The 19,913-nt window shown below is 36.2% G+C and overlaps 3 protein-coding genes across 6 annotated transcripts; 2 read left to right on the forward strand and 1 right to left on the reverse strand.

Annotated features, from left to right (window-relative positions):
- Positions 1-253: 253 nt before the first annotated feature.
- Positions 254-3,741, forward strand: LOC9323176 (zinc finger CCHC domain-containing protein 8). 2 transcript variants are annotated; one of them, XM_021009996.1, is made up of 10 exons: positions 254-443; positions 794-892; positions 1,192-1,350; positions 1,535-1,616; positions 1,746-1,821; positions 2,032-2,112; positions 2,203-2,339; positions 2,462-2,714; positions 2,798-2,861; positions 3,058-3,741. In XM_021009996.1, exons 2-10 carry the CDS (start codon positions 862-864, stop codon positions 3,402-3,404), a joined length of 1,230 nt encoding a protein of 409 aa, XP_020865655.1. In that variant the 5' UTR covers positions 254-443; positions 794-861; the 3' UTR covers positions 3,405-3,741. The 2 variants fall into 2 exon arrangements, with proteins under 2 accessions (XP_020865655.1, XP_020865656.1); XM_021009997.1 differs by lacking the exon at positions 794-892.
- Positions 3,742-6,529: 2,788 nt separating this feature from the next.
- LOC9323177 (histone acetyltransferase HAC2) lies at positions 6,530-12,426 on the forward strand. Of its 3 annotated transcripts, none has more exons than XM_021036044.1 (12): positions 6,530-7,624; positions 8,195-9,050; positions 9,137-9,439; positions 9,540-9,818; positions 9,908-10,036; positions 10,133-10,333; positions 10,432-10,574; positions 10,680-10,980; positions 11,088-11,306; positions 11,397-11,783; positions 11,868-12,097; positions 12,183-12,426. In XM_021036044.1, exons 2-12 carry the CDS (start codon positions 8,208-8,210, stop codon positions 12,214-12,216), a joined length of 3,069 nt encoding a protein of 1,022 aa, XP_020891703.1. In that variant the 5' UTR covers positions 6,530-7,624; positions 8,195-8,207; the 3' UTR covers positions 12,217-12,426. The 3 variants fall into 3 exon arrangements, with proteins under 3 accessions (XP_020891703.1, XP_002887112.1, XP_020891701.1); XM_002887066.2 differs by having other exon boundaries at positions 7,618-7,704; XM_021036042.1 differs by lacking the exon at positions 6,530-7,624 and adding an exon at positions 7,714-7,965.
- Positions 12,427-13,976: 1,550 nt separating this feature from the next.
- LOC110230794 (protein CROWDED NUCLEI 1) lies at positions 13,977-19,127 on the reverse strand. Its single transcript, XM_021034699.1, has 8 exons — positions 18,553-19,127; positions 18,171-18,380; positions 17,827-18,080; positions 17,438-17,708; positions 17,270-17,353; positions 14,861-16,920; positions 14,599-14,746; positions 13,977-14,483 (listed from the first exon to the last, which is right to left on the reverse strand). The coding sequence occupies exons 1-8, from the start codon at positions 18,736-18,738 to the stop codon at positions 14,289-14,291; spliced, it is 3,408 nt and encodes a 1,135-aa protein (XP_020890358.1). The 5' UTR covers positions 18,739-19,127; the 3' UTR covers positions 13,977-14,288.
- Between the last annotated feature and the right edge of the window lie 786 nt (positions 19,128-19,913).

The raw sequence follows: 19,913 nt of genomic DNA on the forward strand, positions 1-19,913 counted from the left end.
ACAAATACTATTATCACATAGCACATTTCAATTTTTCAATTTTAGTTTATTTATAAAAAGTTAGATAGGAATTTGTAGAAGAAAAAAAAAATAAAACATGCAATTTTCTTTTTAACTGATCAAAAATATCAAAACATGAACTTGTTTTTTTTTTTTTTTTTTTTGTAGACTCTTTTAACAAGCCTCTCTTTCTCTATATTGTATGTTTCAAATTTTGATATTTGTTTCTGTTAATAAAAAAGTCTAAGAGCTTTAATAATAACAAAAAAAGGAAAATAAAGCTGGGTGGGTTTTATAATAGTTACGGTGAACTTGGTCGCATTGGATAATTTTGTGATTGTTCTTCTTGGGCGGACCAATAAAAGCCTCTCTTTTGAATCACCCACAGATCTATCGCCTCTCTTCACTCGTGCCTCCCAGAATTTTGTTTCCCGTTGATAAAGGTTAAACCTTTCTTCTTCTCTCTGGTTTCCTTCTTCTTCTTCTTCTTCTAATTTCGATTTCAAGTTCTTCTCTTTCGTGAGCTTCGGTGCCGTTTCATATTCCCTTCGATTTCAAGTTCTTCTTTTTGGCCAAGGGTTTTGAAGTGAAACACTTTTGATTCTTGTTGCTTCAAGTTTCCATTTTTTTCAATTGGGTTTTGGAGAAAACACTATGAGCTTGTAATTGAATTGACTAGCTCGAAGAATCTTGTTTTTGTTTACACTGAGAATTGGGTTCTTGATAGAATTGGATTCTGAATGTTGTGTAGAGTTTTTGGAATTGCTCATTGGTGTTTGCTTTTGTTATGTAGGGTTTATCATTGGTGGATGATTAGTGAAACTTTTTAAGGAGATAATAGTTTACTAGATTTAGTTAAAAATGGCAGCTTCAAGCGGCTCTGGTTTGGAAGGTCAGAAACATGACCTCAATCCTTTTGTTGATATGTATTCTTTGTGTTTACTGATTTAGGAAGTTTTATCGAGTTTCCATTTCTTTATTTCGGTTTCTTAGAGGTCTTGTTTGTGAGACTCATCCAATTTAGAGAGAGCTTTATAGGGTTCATCGGTTTCCAATAGAGGGGAAAAAGCTTTGAGCTTTGTTTATTGGCTATGCTGAGGGATTTTCTTTGTATGCTTTGATCTGAATAAAGAAGAGCTTTTGTGATTTGTTCTGTTTTTTTTTTTTTTTTTTAATTCTTGACTTTATCAGCTGAAGAGGGGGAAATAAGTATAGACATGGAGGAAGACATGGATCTAACAGAAGATGATTTCAGAAATGTGTCTGGCCAGTTTTCAGGGGAAGCATCGATAGTGGAGGTTCGGGATGCTGTCAATGTCAGTGTTGAAACCGTTAAAGTGGATGTTAGCTGTATCCTCCTTATTCTTCTTCTTATGTTGGAGGTTGCTAATGTTTGTGTTACTCAAACACATCAGCTTGGAGTATAGTTAATTCAAAAACACTTTAGGATTGACATGGAATTTGAACACTTTAGTTAATCATTTGCTTTGAGATTATGTTCTCTTTCTTTCTTTTCCATAACTCCATGTGTCAGCTAAATCTGGTGTTAAAAGACCTAGAACAATCTCTCTGGAACAGCAACCTTCGGTCCATGTTACTTATAAACACTTAACAAGGTTAGATGAAAAGAAGACTCTTAACTCGATAACATGAAAGTTTTAACATTTGAATGCTCAAACATTGCTATCATTATATGATTTTTGGTGTTCTACTTTTTTAAATTCTTATTGTCCTGGATCTTTCAGAAATAGTAAGCAGAAGCTGGAAAGTTTATTACAGCAATGGTCAGAATGGGAGGCAGAACAAAATTCCTTCTCTGAGGTAGCTATGGTTTGATGTCTTCTGAAGTGCTTTTAATTGCCAATACAGTGAATTCTTTTGTTTTGCAATATTCGATCAGTTTCAAGTTGTGATTGAAAGAATAATTGTAAATGAAATTTAGCAATTCTGCACAAATGATAAGGATACTTGTTTGCTGACTATTTCATGTTATTACCTAAGCTAGAAATTTTTTGTTTGCAATATGAGCAGGATCAAGAACAAGTACTAGAATCTGGTGATGAGACATACTTTCCTGCTTTACGTGTGGGATTGCAGAAGACATCATCTGTAGTGAGTGAAACTGTTTTTTCAAGCATATAAATCTTGAAGTTTTCAGGTTTTTCGTAATCCTTACTGATAGATACATTCTTTCTTGTGCAGTCATTTTGGTTTGACTACCAAACTGGTCACAGTTCTTCGAAGAAGTCTGTTCCAGTGGAAAGTAGCACTACTCCTCTTTATAATCGTGGATTTACAATTGGTTTAGATTCAGCTGGTGGTTCAAATAACATGGAAGGGTAAACAATCTAGTTTTATCCTTCAATCTGATTTCGTTTACCTTGTGACAGTGGATATGTTACTGATACTTTATTATCTGCCTTGTGCATTCTTTTGATTTGTTTTGTCTTTGTTGTTCCAGAGGCTTGGAGATTATTGATGATCCTCCACGTTGCTTCAATTGTGGTGCATACAGTCATTCCATTAGAGAATGTCCAAAGCCTTTTGATCGATCAGCAGTTAGTAATGCTCGGAGGGAACATAAAAGCAAAAGAAACCAGACTTCTGGATCCCGTCTACCGTCCCGATATTATCAAAGCCCTCAAGGTGGAAAATATGATGGCTTGAAGCCTGGCTCACTTGATGCAGAGACGCGTAAACTTCTTGGTCTAAAGGTAATTTTCAACCTTCTTCTGCAGTATTGGAATTAGACCAGAGAAAATGCGTTTCCTGATTAAGCGGTTTTTGTCTTGTGTAGGAACTCGATCCTCCTCCATGGCTTAACAGAATGCGAGAGATTGGATATCCACCAGGATATTTGGGTTAGCTTTCCTGCCCTCTCTTGTTATCCTTCATTAGAGTGGTGTTAAAATGGATCATTTATTTCCAACCCGACCCATTACCCTTTTAAAATTGATGGATAAAATGGTTGTCATCATCACACAATCATCATCATCATATTAAAGGCATCTTTGTTCATGACTTGGTTGCATCTACTTTTTTGTTTATATCACTTAGGTGTAGAAGACAACGATGATCTCTCGGGAATCACTATATTTGGTGAGGAAGAGACTAAAGAAGAGGAAGAAGTTAAGACTGAGGAAGGTGAAATCTTGGAAGAAAAAGCAAGCCCTCAAGAGCCAAGAAGGATAATGACAGTTGGGTTTCCCGGGATTAACGCACCCATACCAGAAAACGCAGATTCATGGCTATGGGAACAGAGGAATAACACAGGGCATACTTATTATCATGATCACCTTCGACCACAAAATTATGGATATGAGATGGGCCCTCTAGGTATTCAACTGTCTTCGAGCTTTCCTCCAAGGTATGGCATTAGATATGATCATGGGTTCGGTTTATGACCAATAAGCCCGGGATCCGAAAGAGTTAAGATCCATTTAGTTTTAGCAGCAGAAGGTGAATTCATTAGTGAGTGTGGGATGTATAATAACGTTATTAAGTTGTTTTAGATCTAGCATCGGTATCCAAGTTTTGCTCGAAGCGCCCGATTAATCTAGTGGTCAGCAGATCCATTAGTTAAAGAGTTACCCCCTAAGCCAATTACTGTTATAACATTCAAGCTTAAGCCAAGTGGTCTATGCTCAGTTTTTGTTCAATCGGAATCGAACCTTAACGTCCTTAGCCTTAAAACTTGTAACATGTCCGTCCATCAATGTACAAGATTTTTTGTTTTTGTTTGGTGATTGTCTCTACTAAAATTAATATATCTCAGTGAATCTAGTTCGTCCCGACACTCATTAACGATAAAATCATATATATGAAAACTTTCTATTATCGCATAAGAAATGTCATTTTGCATTAATTAAATAAAAAATTAACAAAATTAAGCGAAGAAAAATAAAAAAATCTTAAATTGTATTAAATCTTCCATCAATACCGCTTTTAATTGATTTTTTCAAAATAAAATCAAAAATAAAAAATCATATTAATGCATTAAACACTATTTATTTGTTTTTTTATCAATGGTAATTATTCAATAATGACAAATTTTACAGTTTAGCTGTTTGCTACCAAACCTCTTCTTAATTTAGTATTTTACCTTGATATTTTTATTATTATTATGTTTTGTAGTTCATATACGATTATATGATATTATTTCTTTTCATTTTTGTGTCTTTTGCTAAGTTGATAACATTGACAATGATATGCAAGTTTTTTCAAGAAATGAACCTTTGAGACCTTAGCCATTCTAAGAAATTTAAGATGCGATAATTCTCTCCTATATATATGCAAATACAAGGAGAGAGATCTAAAAATGTTGACTTAAATGACTCTTCAATTTTTTTGTTTTTTTTTTCTTCTTTTCATATGAAAACTCTCGAAACAAATGAATAGTTAGTTATAAATATGTTGTTCAAAATATGTCAATTATGAGCCTATTATGATGTGCGTGGTTGGATTATTAGATCACGAGAGATTACATAGAACAAGGAATTGTTTGTTTATAATCAAGTTAGACAAGTTTCAAACTATATAAATAACACTAGGTAAGAACTCGTACCATGCACGGATAAATCTTATGTTATTTAATTTTATAATAGAACGATTTAAAAAAAACTCAAAGTTTTATATTGAATCATGAGATGTCAAATCTAATTTTTGTAAATACGTTAAATAAAACTGCAAATTAAATTTTAAATATTTTCATGATTTATATTATAGGTTGACAAAAAAATGATTTATATTATATAAATAAAGTTGCATTTACGTCATTCATAAATTTAGACTTATAGATTCGCAGTTTCAATTTTTTTAATAATATATAAAAGAATTTGTTGGTGATAAAATGCATATACTATATGTTTACATTATTTATATTTTCAATTTAAAAACACAATGTATTTAATATAAAATTATTTCTATAGAAATTTTCTTATATGAAAGTTCGAGATATTTAATTTTGCTAAGTTTAGTTAATAAGAGTATGTAGTATGTGGAATTAAAATTGTTTGGCAAGATGGATAGTAGAATTAAAGAATATAAAAAGATGAGATAATTGTAGGTTTGACACAAAGGCACCAAAAAACCGTCTTTTAATATATAGAGGATAATTACTTACCATTGTATTAATATATCATATATTGTTGTTTTATGTATTTATGATATATAGTGTAAAAAATTAGAATTTTAGGTATATAGATAATTAGATTTCTATATGAAAAAGGTATAACTGATTTTGAGTCAAAACTGAATCCAACCATCAAAATTGTAACTACATAAATTAGCAACAAAGAACCGTCAATTTAATTTATTTTTAACAATTCTCAGAACAACAGCCCACGCATAGCGTGAGTATTCACCTAGTAGTAATGAAATTCGCTTAATGATTAATAATGCTACACTATTACACGAGCCACAAATCATAATGCGGGAAAAAAGTTCATGTATTTTTGTGAAAATCGAAAAATATATAGTTGGTGTATTTTCATAGAATTTTCTCATATATCAAATATAATTACATGATACGGATTGGTAACATATGTCCCTAAACTGCAATCTTGTCTCTCCATGTTTTCATATCCACCATTTGGTACGGAGATTTACTACTACCATGTTCTTTTAATAGTCGTGCGATTCATACCTGCTACTGAATTTTGTAAACTTTTTTTTTTTGACATGTGAGTTTTATAGTTATTAAAATTTTAAAGAGTATATCTATATATATATAGTAAATTTCCAAGAAAAGGCCAACTTTTATGCGGGAGACGAAGATCAGATTTTACAGATTTGCAAATCTCTAAATTAGCAATTCGACTTTTAAAATCTAGCGACTGTTGCTGCTTTTAAATTAAAGCTTGAGTCATGTCGCTATTTTTCCCAGCGATTTTGAAATATTCAAACTAAAGTCGCTGCTACAGAATTTAAATGGAGATGAAGATAAATTTAAATGGAGAGGTAAATAAATTTTTTTGATCGTAAGCAGTTGTCGCTGCGACTCTCTCACGATCAGGGCATGTACATAATTCAAATTCTGGACCATGAATCTCTCACTCGAGCTCCATTAATGTTTCACACCATACCCGATTTCGCGAAACCGATTATATTCTTACCATAACTCCATATTACCCACACAATACTTCTATTCAATTATGCCCGCGATAAGTTTATGGTAATATATTAAAACACTTTGTATCCACTAAATAAACCTAAAACAAATAATTTGGAAAAAACTATTGGTAACTTCAGTCAAACTTATCAAAAGTATTTATCACAATTCTTATCTATAAATTAAGTTTCCATAGATTTTTAAGTTTTATTTTCTATTACAAATAACGAAACATTTGTTTTATAAATACCGCGCAATTTCGTGTCCTAGCGGTAAACTAAATAAAAAAAATTAAAATCAATAGATAAAAATTAAAAAATAAATTAAAACTCCTATAGTGTAAAAAAGGCTTTTTTTTTTTAATAAACCTTACAAAGAAAAGGCCTGAATAATACATAACTACAGAAAAAAATTGTTATAAATCCAAAATAAATCTAAATTTGGTCTTTGTGGGGGAGAGACTTTCTCTCTCTTTTCTCTCTCAATCCTTCAGAGAGAGTAAGTCTTCTCCGATGCTCAAATTTGGCTCCGGCAATGGCCAGCTTCTTCAGTGATGTTGGTCGGTTTCCGTCTGGCGTCGTTGGCTCCCTTAGCAACGTCGGCTAGCTTTTCTCTGGCATCGGTGGCTCTGTTTAGCACCGTTGGTCGGCAAAATTCCAGCACCAGTTGGCTTCTTCCTCAACGGTGGATGGCTACGTCTCCATCGATTCGTCCTTTGATGATTCGGATGGCTTTTGTACCGGTTTTGTCCGGATTTATTTTTCGTTTGTTCTTTCGTTCTCTTAAGCTTCGGTTACTTTGTTTGATTTCTTTGACTCTATCCTTAGATCTAGGTGTGTAATTCTTTGTTCATCCCTTGCTTAGGGGGCTTATTTCGTTCTTCTAGCTTATTGGTTTTTTAATCAATTAAGATAGGATTGAAGTTGCAGAGCGAAGTTGCGTTTGGTGTCTTTGTTTTTTTTTTTTTTTGATTGAATTTGATGAAAGCAAGTCTATATTAGGTGAACTACAAAATTTCTTTGAAGAGTGAAAGCTGTTGATTGAAGAAGAAGATGATGAAGATTTTCAGATTTGCATTAAGTGGAGTCATATTCTCATCAAAGCTAAAATTGGAATTTCGCTTGTTTCTTTGAGCGAAGATTGAGATATGCCGATTGAATAAGTTTTCCGGCGAATTTGGCTAGAGTTGAAGCTTTCGGACATCACAACGATCTGCCAGTGATCGGAGACTCCTACATCTTCGACTTCCCACGTGCCTTCCAACCTGTTTCCCATTTGCCACGTGTCTTATATGCTGCTGTGTTCAAGTTTATCCTTCAGTTTAGGGTTCTCTTAAATGGGCTTTTATTTTTTTTATTGGGTTTGTTTGTTTTAGTCTTTGTTGGTATGTTATATTTGGCTCTGTATTATGAATAAAACACACTTGTGACAAAAAGAAAAAAAAAAAAAAAAAAAAAATCTAAAATATATCCTAAATTTTGACGATAAAAGAAAATCTCGGAAGCCCTAATTAAGGTAACAACACAGAGCAACGAAGTCAGAGGCTTTTCTCTTTCAACTATCTTTCTTTTGTCTGACGCAGAAGAAGAATAAAGGTTCCACCTTTCTTCTTCCTCTCTGCTTCTTCTTTACTCGATTAGGGTTTTGGTTTTGGGTTCTTCTTCGAACAATTTGTGATATTGTCTTTATGATCGGGTGTTGAATTGTAGCTGACGTAGCTAATTAGGGTTTTTGTCGTGCCTCGCTTGTCGATTATCATCACGTAATTATGGTTTTTGAGGAGAGTGTTGCATCAATTTTGGCGATTTCGTTGGAAAAACGAAAACTTTTAAATTTTTGGAGGACTTTAATTAAAGGTTATGTTTTTTTGGAGATCGCAGAGTGTTTAATAAGCTTAATCTGTGAAATCGAGTGTTAATTTGATTGATTTGTTGATTTTGATATGTAAGACTCTTAATCCAACAATTAGTATATAACTTGGGCAACAAGCATGTTACTCTGTTGCAAGTTTTAAACTTTATTGACAATTTTTAATTCCTTCGAATTCGGTGTCTTTCTAATAGCTCTCTGTTTTGAATTGTGCAGGGAACATAGTCTGATGGCGCCACCGCGTAAAAGGCCATGGAACTTGATGCCTATTTATCTTAACACTAAGCCTGATGAATCAGGAGATTTCGATGAGTTCAATCAGCGGTTGAACAATCTACCTGCGGAGTCGAATGTTACATCTGATGAAGACGCACAGTTTCGTAGATCGAGATCGAGAAAATCTCAGTCGAAAGTTAATCGTCGAAACGGAATGTCAAGAGAGCTAGACAATGGTTATTATCCATCAAAGCGGAGGCAAAAGGAAGCACCTTGTTGTCCTTGGAATGATTTATCTACAATCCCTCCTCTTGAGCCATATCCGAGTCCCGAGTCGATTAGCTCTGCTAAGTTCATTGTGGAGAAGAAGTGTTTGATTCCAGTGCCAAGTTTTAAGGAGGTTGCTGCTAATGCTAGAAGATGTTTAAATACATCCCCAATGCCGGTTAGTAGCGAGTCTGCTTCCAACACAAACAGCGGTTCTGACATAACGAAGGAAGATATGAAGAACAATTCTCCTTTGGATAGTAAGGATGTTCAGGGTCCTAGTACTAGCAACGATATAAAATCAGAAAAACCGAAGATAATCAAGGTTTATTCTTTCGCGGATCTGATTACTACGACAAACCGAGGAAACATTCAAACAAAGGAAAGGTCTTTAAACCATGAGAAGAAACTTGGAATTGGTGTGGATATTGTTGAGCCGATGAAATGTAATGAAGTGACCAAGTGTGAGGTTAATGCTGACACAATGTCTCTGCAAAAACGTAACAAGAGAGGTGTCTCTTTGGTCGAACGTTTCACAGAAGAAGAGATTAAGCTGCATATAATGAGTCTTACGAAGCCAAGTATTCAGGTAACTTATTTGGCCTTGTCATTGCTTTTTTGTTTTTTGTTTGTCTTTTAATTTGTTTGGTTATTAATCCTTTTGTTGTTACACAGAGCGCAACCAGAGAAATGTGTGACCACAAGGAGGAGGAGGAGGAGGAGGAAGCATGTCAATTGTGTGTTAATGGCAGACTCTTGTATCCACCACCCCCTTTATACTGCTCATTATGCAGCCGCCGCATCGATGACGAATCTTTCTATTACACCCCCGGGGAAGAAGAACTAACCGATGCAAAACATCAGATCTGCAGTCCTTGTCACACTAAATGTAAAACCAAGTTCACTTTATGTGGAATCTTTATCGACAAAAACAAAATGCTTAGAAGGAATAACGTTGACAACGCAAATACAGAGGAGGTAAACTTCATCCCTTTCTCTCTCTCTCTGTCTTTCTCTCTGTCTTAATCTCTCATTTCATGAAATCTTACTAACTACATAAGCTACTTTTATGGAGCAGTGGGTTCAATGTGAATCTTGCCAAAAATGGCAACATCAGATATGTGGTCTCTACAATAAGCATAAAGATCAAGACTACACCGCAGACTATTTTTGTCCTGAATGTTTATTAGAGGAGCTTAAAAGCATCAACAACAAGCGACTCGATGACAATACCGATTCGGGAGCAAAAGATTTGCCTGAAACCATCCTCAGCTACTTCCTAGAGCAAAGGCTATTCAGGCGCCTAAAGGAAGAAAGATACCAAACCGCAAAGGCTAGTGGGAAGAGCATCGATGATGTAAGACTATGATGTGGTTTCTTTTCATTTTGAGATTCTGTTTGAGTTTCCGTTTCTTTATACTGAACTTAATACTTTTTTCTTTCCAGGTATCTGAACCAGAAGGTCTTACCCTCAGAGTCGTGTTTTCGGCTGATAAAACCCTAACCGTCAACAAACAATTTGCCAATTTGCTTCACAGAGAAAACTTTCCTAGTGAATTCCCTTACAGATCAAAGGTGAGAATCAGTAGTACCACAATTGAATATTTGAATTTTTGATCCAGTTATGTATTTCAAAACTTACTTAGTTATTGTTAATTTTTGATGTTTCAGGTTATTCTTCTATTCCAGAAAGTCGACGGAGTTGATATATGCATCTTTGCCTTGTTTGTCCAAGAGTTTGGATCAGAATGTGGCCAACCAAATCAACGCAGCACATACATCGTATATCTAGATTCCGTCAAGTACTTTAGACCTGAGAGAGTAACATTCGGAGGAGAAGCTCTACGAACATTCGTTTATCATGAAATATTGGTAAATATTCATTACTCTTTTTCATCATCGTGCTTAAATGCCAATTAAAACCTAATTATCATTGACATTGACATGTTTCTATGTTTTATCTCTGATAGATTGGATATCTTGAGTATTGTAAGCTTCGGGGTTTCATGACGAGTTATATATGGGCGTGTCCACCTAAGAAAGGACAAGACTACATTATGTATTCTCATCCTAAGACTCAGCAAACCCCCCAAACTAAGAAGCTTCGCCAATGGTATGTATTTTCTTCCTTTTTTTCCACTTGATCCCGGCTTTATCCTTTGGTCATTGTTCTTGTGAAGAAATTGGATTTGACATTAACAACGTGTTGTTAATACAGGTATATGTCATTGCTTAAAAAAGCAGCAGAGCGGAGGATAGTGATGAATGTTACAAACTTGTATGATCGGTTCTTCGTTTCAACAGAGGAATATATGACAGCTGCGCGGTTGCCTTACTTTGAAGGATCTTTCTGGTGCACTAGGGCTGAGATTATGACTCAAGAGATTGAGAAAGAAGGCAATAATGAGTTGCAGAAGAAGGTTAAATTGCTTTCTAGAAGAAAACTAAAGACTATGAGCTACAAAACTACGGCTGGTGTTGATGTTGATGATGTAAAAAACATTCTCGTAATGGAAAAGGTAATCATTTACATTTTGGATGTACTTAGAATTCAAATATGGATCTTTCTTCTCTTTTTTGGTAACTTTTGAGGGTGTTTAATCTTTAACAATTCTGTTTTGTTTAGCTCGCGAAAGAGGTATTCCCAAGTAAGGAGGATTTCATGGTGGTGGATTTGAATTATTCATGCACACGCTGTTCGAAAGCCATATTATCGGGATTGAGATGGTTTTGCGAGAAGTGCAAGAATCTTCAACTGTGTGAAAGCTGCTATGATGCAGAACAAGAGCTTCCTGGGGAACACATATACAAGAGGAAGGACAAAGAGAAGCATCAGCTCTCTAAGGTTATTAGCTTTCTTGATCATAATGATTTTCTTGTTTAGGAAATTGATTCAACGCATTTTACTAAACTGGGTTTGGTTTTACTTCCACAGGTTCAGGTGAACGGCGTACTGTCTTCTACAACAGAGGATAATGATATCATTCAAGAAAACGATATGTTCGAAAGCAGACAAGCGTTCTTAGCTTTTTCTCAAAAGCATAACTACAACTTTCACACGCTTCGACATGCCAAGCATTCTTCGATGATGATACTTCACCATCTTCACACCTCAAACAAGCAACATCACTCTCAAAACTCTAGCAGTCTCACCTGCACGGCCTGCAAAAAAGATGTGTCGACCACGATTTACTTCCCTTGTTTGCTCTGTCCGGATTACCGAGCTTGCACTGGATGCTATACCAAAAACACAACCCTTCGTCATCTTCATATTTTCCCCACACTCCCTTCAGCTAATGGAGCGCCGCCTAGAACAGTAGTGGTAAGTATACTTATATGTTTCTTTCTTTTCTTTGGTTTTATTTTTTACCAGCTCACTAAATTAAGCAACTTAATACTCTCTTAGGTTCTTGAGATATTGAACGCAATATCGCATGCGTTTCGGTGCCAAGCCACGACCACTAACTCATGCTCATACCCGAAATGCCATGAAGTTAAAGTATTGTTCAGTCACAATGCACAATGCAAAATGAGAGAGAAGGGAGCTCGTTGTAACATTTGCAACAGATTGTGGCAGACAATAAGGATTCACGCGTACCATTGCCAAGATCTCAATTGCCCTGTACCGCACTGCAGGTAAATTTCCATTCCTCTATATATGATTTTAATGATCTCTGCAACTTTAGCTTTTTTTTAACTTTGATATCTCTTATATTCTCAGAGATAGGAAGGAAGTCTTGATTAGGAAGGTGTAAAGGCACTAACAGAGGAGGATTCAGAAGGACTAATGTGTACATTGCTTAGGTGCTCTGATAGTATTTGACTTTATAGAAGACACTGTACAGAAGCTAAAACCTTCTCTTACATCAATAATTATTCTGTTTTTCAAACTGTCAAGAGTGATGGACTCAGATGTTGTTTCAAATTTTCTTTTCTTTGTCAAGTGTTGTTCAATAGATAGAAAATAAGTTTGCTTCTTGATGTTTTTTCCAAATTGGTGTAACATAAATATAAAAAAATTTATGTCAGTATATCATTCCTTTTTGTGCAACTTATATTATTCTTTTGTTATTTTAAGATTGTTTTTTTTTTTTTTTTCCAAGGTGTTCCGTTTTATATATAACAAGCCAACTTACAAGAGCATCCATTAATGGATCAACCATTATGGAGAGTCAAGGACTTAGTACAAGAGCCTAAATAAAGCAGACCTAAGATATATTACAATGATTATTAAAAGTTGAAAGATACGATTAAAAAGTAACATAACAACTAGAACTTTGCTCTGTTACTAGATCTTTAGAAACAGCAGAGCAACACCTGCAGCATTCAAAAAGTAATAACATCCCCATCTTGATCTTTATCAAACTCAGAGAAACAAAGTCCAATCATTTTGAGGGAATGAGCTTCCATAGAAATTCATGGGGGAAGTTGAGTAACAGGGTAAAACTTCACTCCACTCCATTCCTCTGCCTATTATGTTGGTTGTTTCGGGATGGCTCTTTGTTTACTTGTTTACCTTTCCTGCGTTTAGAGCATTCACAGAAGCAAAGACTCTGCCACCAAAAGAGACTGTACCAGTAAAATTACCTACCAATAGCAAATCTCTTTTCCTGCTCAAAAAAACCTTTAAGCCAAATAGGATATCCCCTAGCTACATGCGAAGATAATCTTAAATCAGAGGTCACACTATTTGCTATCATGGAGGTCCCAACATTGCAATTCTGAGCTTCATAGAGAAGAAACCATATCTCTTATCTTTACTTATCAGTAAGAAAGGAGAGATATGACTTACAATGGCTGGCCATTCATTAGGCTTATGCATAGCTTTAATGATGTCCATCGTCGTTGTCGCAAAGATCACTTTCTGAAAATGCAAACTCTGCATACTTTCTATGGCCCATTCCCAACTTTTGATTTGAGCTGCAAATTGAGAATCCACTGCAGCATAAGATCGCCGACTGTGAAGTAAAACACTGCCAGCAGAATCTCTTAAAACCCAAGAAACTCCAGCAAGGGAATTTCGTTAGACCAGGAGAAGCCAATATTACATTTGACTTCATCATCCAAGGGAGGTAACAAAACTGAATCAGATGAAACTGAAACTTCCTTGTGTTGCAAAACTCCCATCTGACTCTCCATCCATTCTTTAGAATCATCAATGGCATTTTCAACTAAAATTTTGGCCTGAAAATGTAACCCCTCAAACAGAGACTTATTCCTATTTTTCCATAACCGCCATAAAATCCATGGAAATGACAACTTAGCATCAGCAGATAAAAAACCAGACTTAAGGACATGCATAAGGTGATGCAAATTCTCAAATTCAGAAGGACCAAAACCATTCTGAGGAGATGGTATGTTAGATAAAGCCCAGACTTGTCTTGCAAACGGACAAGACAAGTATAGTTACAGTCTATACTTGTCTATTATTACAGTCTGTAAATATAAGGTTGAAATTTTGTGCATCCAAGTATACTATTTGTATGCTATTTGTATCATTCCCAAAATAAACAAAAACACGTGAAAATGGATCAAATCATTAAATGCACACACTTTGTGGTTACAAGGAGATCACTCTCATAAAATAAATAAATCATCATCTAAAACATACCAAAAGAATTGAGAATTCTTGAAGATTCTCTTAAACAAGATATCAACTAAGTGGTAGAAAGCTAGAAAGAAAACACTACATTGTGGTGAAAAATATCCAAACGAAATTAACACAAGCCTCCTAAGTAGCTAATGATCAAGAAGCAAAACACTAATATTGTCAACAGAAGAAGGTTAGTTCTTCATCATCATAGGCCAAACTACATTCTCTGATGGGCTACGTCGTCAAGAAAGTCCAAAGCTTCTTACCAATGGAGACTTTCCCGGGATGTTCTGCATCCGATTCATCGTCTTCACCATCCGAGTCAGCCCTTTGGGGTGTTTTGTTCACATCTTCACTCATTGCCTCACTCTCACCTGTTCTTTTGGGCGAACCAGCATCAGTATCCTGAGAGTCTACCGTGGCTTCATGCTATTGAAACAGACAATTAAAAGAAACAGATTTGTCAAGCGAGAGAAATCAAAAGAAGAGGGAAAAAAAAACAAAAATCCAGCTAAGTTAGTAAGTTGTGAGAGCTGCATTCTACCTGCACCACATTTGTGTTTACTCCATTATCACTAACAGCAACACCTACTGATGCTGTGGCGGTGGCTTGAGCACAGTGAACCTCCTCGTCTTGCTGCACTCCACCAATCTCTTCATTCTTCTTACTAAGTGCGGTTTCTCCAGTTACCCTAATAACCCAAAAGTGAAACATTTATTAAACAGCCTGAATAAAAAAACAATAAACAGTTCAAACGCATTATCCTCAGGGACTGTGTTTGTAAGTAAATGGGATTTGAAGTAACCTTCTAGGTCGCCGGAGATTATATCTTTGTCCTACCACTTCTCCTTGTTGTTCTGATGCTACCTTTTGGCGCCTCTTCCGCTGATGTGCTCCTCCGGTGACACTATCTGACTTTCCATCGCTCTCGTTACCATCCTGCTCAGTAGTACAAGTTCTCAAAGAACCCACACGCCCACGTTTCCGTCCATTCTTTGAAATTGCTTTATCAGAACGAACAGGTTCACCCGTGCTTGCTTTAGTAGAGTCGTCAACATTTTCTGTTGAATCATTGGGTTCATATAGGTCTATAGATTCTCCATATATAGCTTTAGCATCTTCAACAACATCTTTGACAGAGCGTGTTCTTCTGGTTCTGGCTTTCCCTTTCCCTTTCCCTTTCAAGGGTGATTGACCATCGACGTCTAGATTGGACAAAGAATCTGCAGCAACTTCTTGAGCCTTGCTGTTGATGTTGCTTTGATCACCGTCTGAATTTACATTGGTGACTTCGACTTCTTTTGTGCCAGTTTCAGATTCAGCCTTCTGAACATCAAAGGAATAGGTCGTCGCTGCCTGAAGCGTAGTTGATGGCCCACAGTTCACGTTAGCTTGCTCAGTAGATTGCAGTTCTTGATCAGCCATATTCCAAGTAACAGAGGGTTCCGACATTTTTATTGGGGACAACTTAAGAATCTTTGAAGTACATTTCCGTAACCATGACACCGTCCCACCAGTAACTGGCAATCCTAAGCTAGCAGCAGTTGGGGATACATCCCTCATCTCCTGCCTTGGTGCTTCGTTATCAAGACTGTTGACCAGTTTTGACATATTAGGCATTTCCAGGTTATCAATTTCAGGAAGTACGAGCTCAGAAAGTAGTTCACCGCACGGATTGCAGTTCCTATCACTTTCCATGGAAGAAAGGAAACGGTTTCTCTCACTAATGAATTGTTCCCGCTGTTCCTTCAGTTTCTTGGTTAAGGCAACAAGGTCATCAACATCTTTCCGGATTTCTGTCTGCTGCTCTTCAAGATGATTTTTACTAGTATCAACTTCTAGCTTTTCTTTCTCTATTCTGAGTCGTTCATTCTGCATGTCCGCCATTTCTCTTCTGGCTACGTCTCTTAGGTAATTAATATTGCTCAATTCCTTCTCTCTCTCTTCCTCAAATACCTTCTCTTTCGTTTGCAACTCCCTTTCTTTTTCTTCCAGAATAGTCTGCATATCAGACTCGAGTTTCATTTTACGCATTTCAATATCATGAAGCAGTTGACTTCTCTCGCTCTCAGCTTTTCTAGAGAGCATTGAACGCTCATGCTCCATAGTCTCTGCAAATGAAGCTTTTGCCACTTCAAGAGCTTCGAGCTCCCTTTGCAAGTTTTCAGTTGCTGCCTGCTTTTCTTTGTTCAGCCTTTCTTCTTCCAAGTGATTGTGTCTCTCTAGTTTTTCCTTCTGATCAGTTATATTCTTTAGTTCGTTCTCGATCTTAGCTTTCCTCTCATCAAGTTCTTCCCATTCTTTCTCAAAACTTTCCCTTTGGGCCTTCAGATCCTCAGCCTCTTTCAGAAGAAGCTCCTGTTGAGACCTGCACTTTTCTATTTGCTCCTTTAATTCGGTTTGCAGACGAAGATACTCAGACCTCTCTTCCTCAGTAACTCTAAGCTCCTCCTTCTCTTTGTGAATTTCTGCTAGCTGTACTTGATTTTCAGCACTTATTTTCTCGACTAAATCTTTAAGATTGAGAATACTCTCCTTATCCTCGAGCAGTTTTTTCTTCTCAGCTTCCACTGCCTTCTCCTCGCTTTTCAAGGCTTTCTCTCTGCCACTTATGCCTTTCAGTCTTAGCTCAAAATCGTTTTCTTTTTCTTTATGCTTCTCCAGTTTCCTATCTAATGCCTGTTCACGTTTAGCAACTTTTTCCTCCATGTGCTTCCACTCGGTCTCCCTCTTTTCCACTTCTGCAACCTTGCTCTTCAAGCTGTCATCAATAGATTTTCTTTTCTGCTCCATTTCCAACTCAAACTCACGCTGTGTTGCATCCAATTTAGCTTGGTGTTCATCAATTAGTTGCTGAACTGCCATCTGTCAATTAGCCAACATTAAAAAGTTAACACCCCGAATGCACACATGTAATAATCAAAATGACATGGAAACGTGATATCAACCTTGTCAAGAACATGATTACTCGTTTACTAATACAGATAAAGGAATACTGCATAATACTGAGTCATGACAATGCAAACGAAAAATGAAACAATCACAAATAAACAAAATCGAGATGGAAATTGAAAACTTGTCCTGCCCAGAGAACTTGCTGCAGACAGCAAGCAATTTCATCAACTAAATATCAAACTGAATTACTTAGTATCAGATTTATCCACAGAAGAAATACATAATTGTATAGGGAGAGATTGAGAGAGAGAGGGCTTGCCTTTTCTCTGGCTTCCAGTTTCTCTTGCAGAGCTTGTAGCTCTCGCGCTTTTGTCTCTATGGATTTCTTCAACACTTCAGTTTCCTGCATCCAGAGGAAGTATGTAAGTTGAAAAGATTCAACCACTTTAAATAAAAACAATACTAAAAGAAAAATTGAGCTGCTTACTTGTTCCCTTAAAGCAAGATCTTTTATCCTCGAACTGACATCGTCTTCTAGTTTCTTCACAGCAAGGTTAGCAGCATCAATCTTCTTTTGTGCCTCTTCCAGTTCTTTTCCCTTTTGCTTGATAATCTTATCGCTTTCATTTGCCCTATCCTCTCTCTGTTTTACAATCATTTGAGATTTAGCAACTCTTTCTTCTACTTCTTGCAACTTTCTTTCCCATTCACGCAAGTCCTCCCTCTGCTTTGACAAAGTTGCCTCGTCTGCTTCTCGTCTGAGGAAAAAAAAAACAAAAGAAATCGAGTCATTCCCCAATAAGGAGCAAGGAAGCGAGACAAAGATAAACTATTCAACATACAAAAAAGATAAAAGGCAATAAGCGCAATACGTACTCAGCAATGTAGGCAAATCGCTCCCTTTGAAGAGAACTTTCTCGAGCTTCCACTTCCTTTGCCTTCCTTTCCACCTCTGAACTCTTTCTACTAACTTCAGCAAGTCTAGCATCAACAGCACGCAGCTTTGCCTCAACTTCAAGAGATTTTTCTTCCACACTTCTAACCAATGCATTTGCCTCAGTCAACTTCGAATCAGCTGTAAATTTAATCTCTGCGTTTTCAGCGCGTAGTTCCCGCAGAGCCTTCTCTAGCTGCAACAGTTTAAGAGTGTCATAAAGCTTATATTAAGAATTGAAAAACATAAAGAAGAGTTTCGAAACTTGAAAAATTAGGAATCTTACATCAAGTGCACATTGCTTCTCAATCCCTAAAGCTTTCCTCAACCCCTCTTCTCGCTTCTCAACATCAGCTATAGCACTCAGATGCGCATTACGTTCCCGCTTAAGACACTCATTCGCCTCCTCGAAGTCCCGTTGAAGCTCTTCATACTGGGAACTCCACTCCTTTTTCTCAATCAGAAGAAGACCCATATTGTGTTGGTACTCGAAAAGCTGTTACATCAGATCAACAAATCAGTAATTGCTCAAACAAAACCACAAAACATAGAAGAGCCATAACATTCTTAAAGATTCTTCAACTATAATAACAAATCTTGAAAGAGTAAAGATGATTAATTTACAAGCGACAAAGTAAATTAGAGGAAACAAAAAAGATAAAACGAACCTCTTTTTCAAGCTCTGAAATTTTCTCAGGCAATAGTCTTGGATCATCAAACTGGATCTCACTGACCCGACCCGAAACTGGGGTCACCATGTCTAAACCCTTTCCGTGACTAGACCCATTCGAATCTGGATTCGTCGCTTTCGTTGGTGTAGACCAACGTTGCCACACCTTCAAAGGCGTGGTCATCTCTCACAATTCGCAGAGATCTATCTCTGAGTCAAACAAAACAAAAACCCTAACTTTCTTCCCTAATTCGGAAATTGAACACTTGAAATCAAAAACCCAGAAGCCAAAAACCGAAACCCAACAATAAATTCTGACTTTTTCGACTTCAGTCTCTCTGAGAATTTCTCTCCAAATTAATGGATAAAGTTGAAAGCTTTATCTTTTAGATTGGCTCCGGATTTGAACGGAGTTCCTAAATTCCGGTACCGAAACTGGTTTCAAGTCCGACAACGTCTCTTAAGCAATCTCTCTCTCTCTCTCTCTTCTCTGTGCTGGAACCTTTTTGTGTGGCTCGCGCGGATCGTTCACGTTCTTGTTCCTTTTTTTACATATTATAAAAGTGGACCCTAAGTTTTTACTTTATTTACATTTATTGCCGCCGTCTTAAAGATTTGCTCGAAGGTTCCAAGGGTAGAATTGGAATTTCGATGGAATTACAACGGTTATGCGTTGTGCAAGTGTGGAAACTTTTTAGGACGAAAATACCCCAAAAAGGTAATGCTTGCTGATTAGTGTTTAATTAATACTAGGATTTGACTGGTTTAAGATGTAAATATAAATACGGAATTTTATAGAATCAGACTTTTGGGGATGTGCCTTTAGTTTTAACCACTTGACTCCGTCTTCCCGATCGGAGTTCGACTCTACTAAATCGCATTACCCCGCGTAGTAGGGATTAGCTATGGATCAGGCCTTGTCGATCCAAAAATGTCAAAAAAGAAAGAATCAGACTTTTGTGATTTTTATATATGACTAAACATCATATATATTGAAACAGAGGGAGTAGCAAACAAATGATTAAAATCGATGCGTTTGCGAAAATTTTATAGTTGTTTGACATTCATTATATTAAAATAACAGTTTAACCTAAAACCTACCATAAATACATGTGATAATATTTATTATTGAATTTGTATAGTTAGAAACGAGTGTATTTGTGAAACAATTTTAATCCCTAAATTTCGAAAGGAACATATTTTGGTAAGTGCAAGAAACTAAAGCATTTTTTATGATATAAGTTTTAGATTTTTTCATAATTTTTGCTCTTAAAATTATATCATAAAATAGGAAATTATATATTTTATAATAATTTTTCATGCAACTTTTACTTTGAAAATCAATTATGGGGTGATAAT

This window comes from Arabidopsis lyrata, assembly GCF_000004255.2.
Source record: "Arabidopsis lyrata subsp. lyrata unplaced genomic scaffold ARALYscaffold_2, whole genome shotgun sequence".
Lineage (NCBI taxonomy): Eukaryota > Viridiplantae > Streptophyta > Magnoliopsida > Brassicales > Brassicaceae > Arabidopsis > Arabidopsis lyrata.

Bases quoted from the DNA above. Each gene is read 5' to 3' on its own strand.
- LOC9323176 (XM_021009996.1), top strand. From the start codon at position 862: ATGGCAGCTTCAAGCGGCTCTGGTTTGGAAG. The intron at 1,617-1,745 runs GTTAGATGAAAA...TGGATCTTTCAG, and splicing joins ACTTATAAACACTTAACAAG to AAATAGTAAGCAGAAGCTGG. The intron at 1,822-2,031 runs GTAGCTATGGTT...CAATATGAGCAG, and splicing joins AACAAAATTCCTTCTCTGAG to GATCAAGAACAAGTACTAGA.
- LOC9323177 (XM_021036044.1), top strand. From the start codon at position 8,208: ATGGCGCCACCGCGTAAAAGGCCATGGAACTTGATGCCTATTTATCTT. The intron at 10,334-10,431 runs GTAAATATTCAT...TATCTCTGATAG, and splicing joins TCGTTTATCATGAAATATTG to ATTGGATATCTTGAGTATTG. The intron at 12,098-12,182 runs GTAAATTTCCAT...TTATATTCTCAG, and splicing joins TGCCCTGTACCGCACTGCAG to AGATAGGAAGGAAGTCTTGA.
- LOC110230794 (XM_021034699.1), bottom strand. From the start codon at position 18,738: ATGACCACGCCTTTGAAGGTGTGGCAACGTTGGTCTACACCAACGAAA. The intron at 16,921-17,269 runs GCAAGCCCTCTC...GCTAATTGACAG, and splicing joins AACTGGAAGCCAGAGAAAAG to ATGGCAGTTCAGCAACTAAT. The intron at 14,484-14,598 runs GTAGAATGCAGC...CTGTTTCAATAG, and splicing joins TAAACACAAATGTGGTGCAG to CATGAAGCCACGGTAGACTC.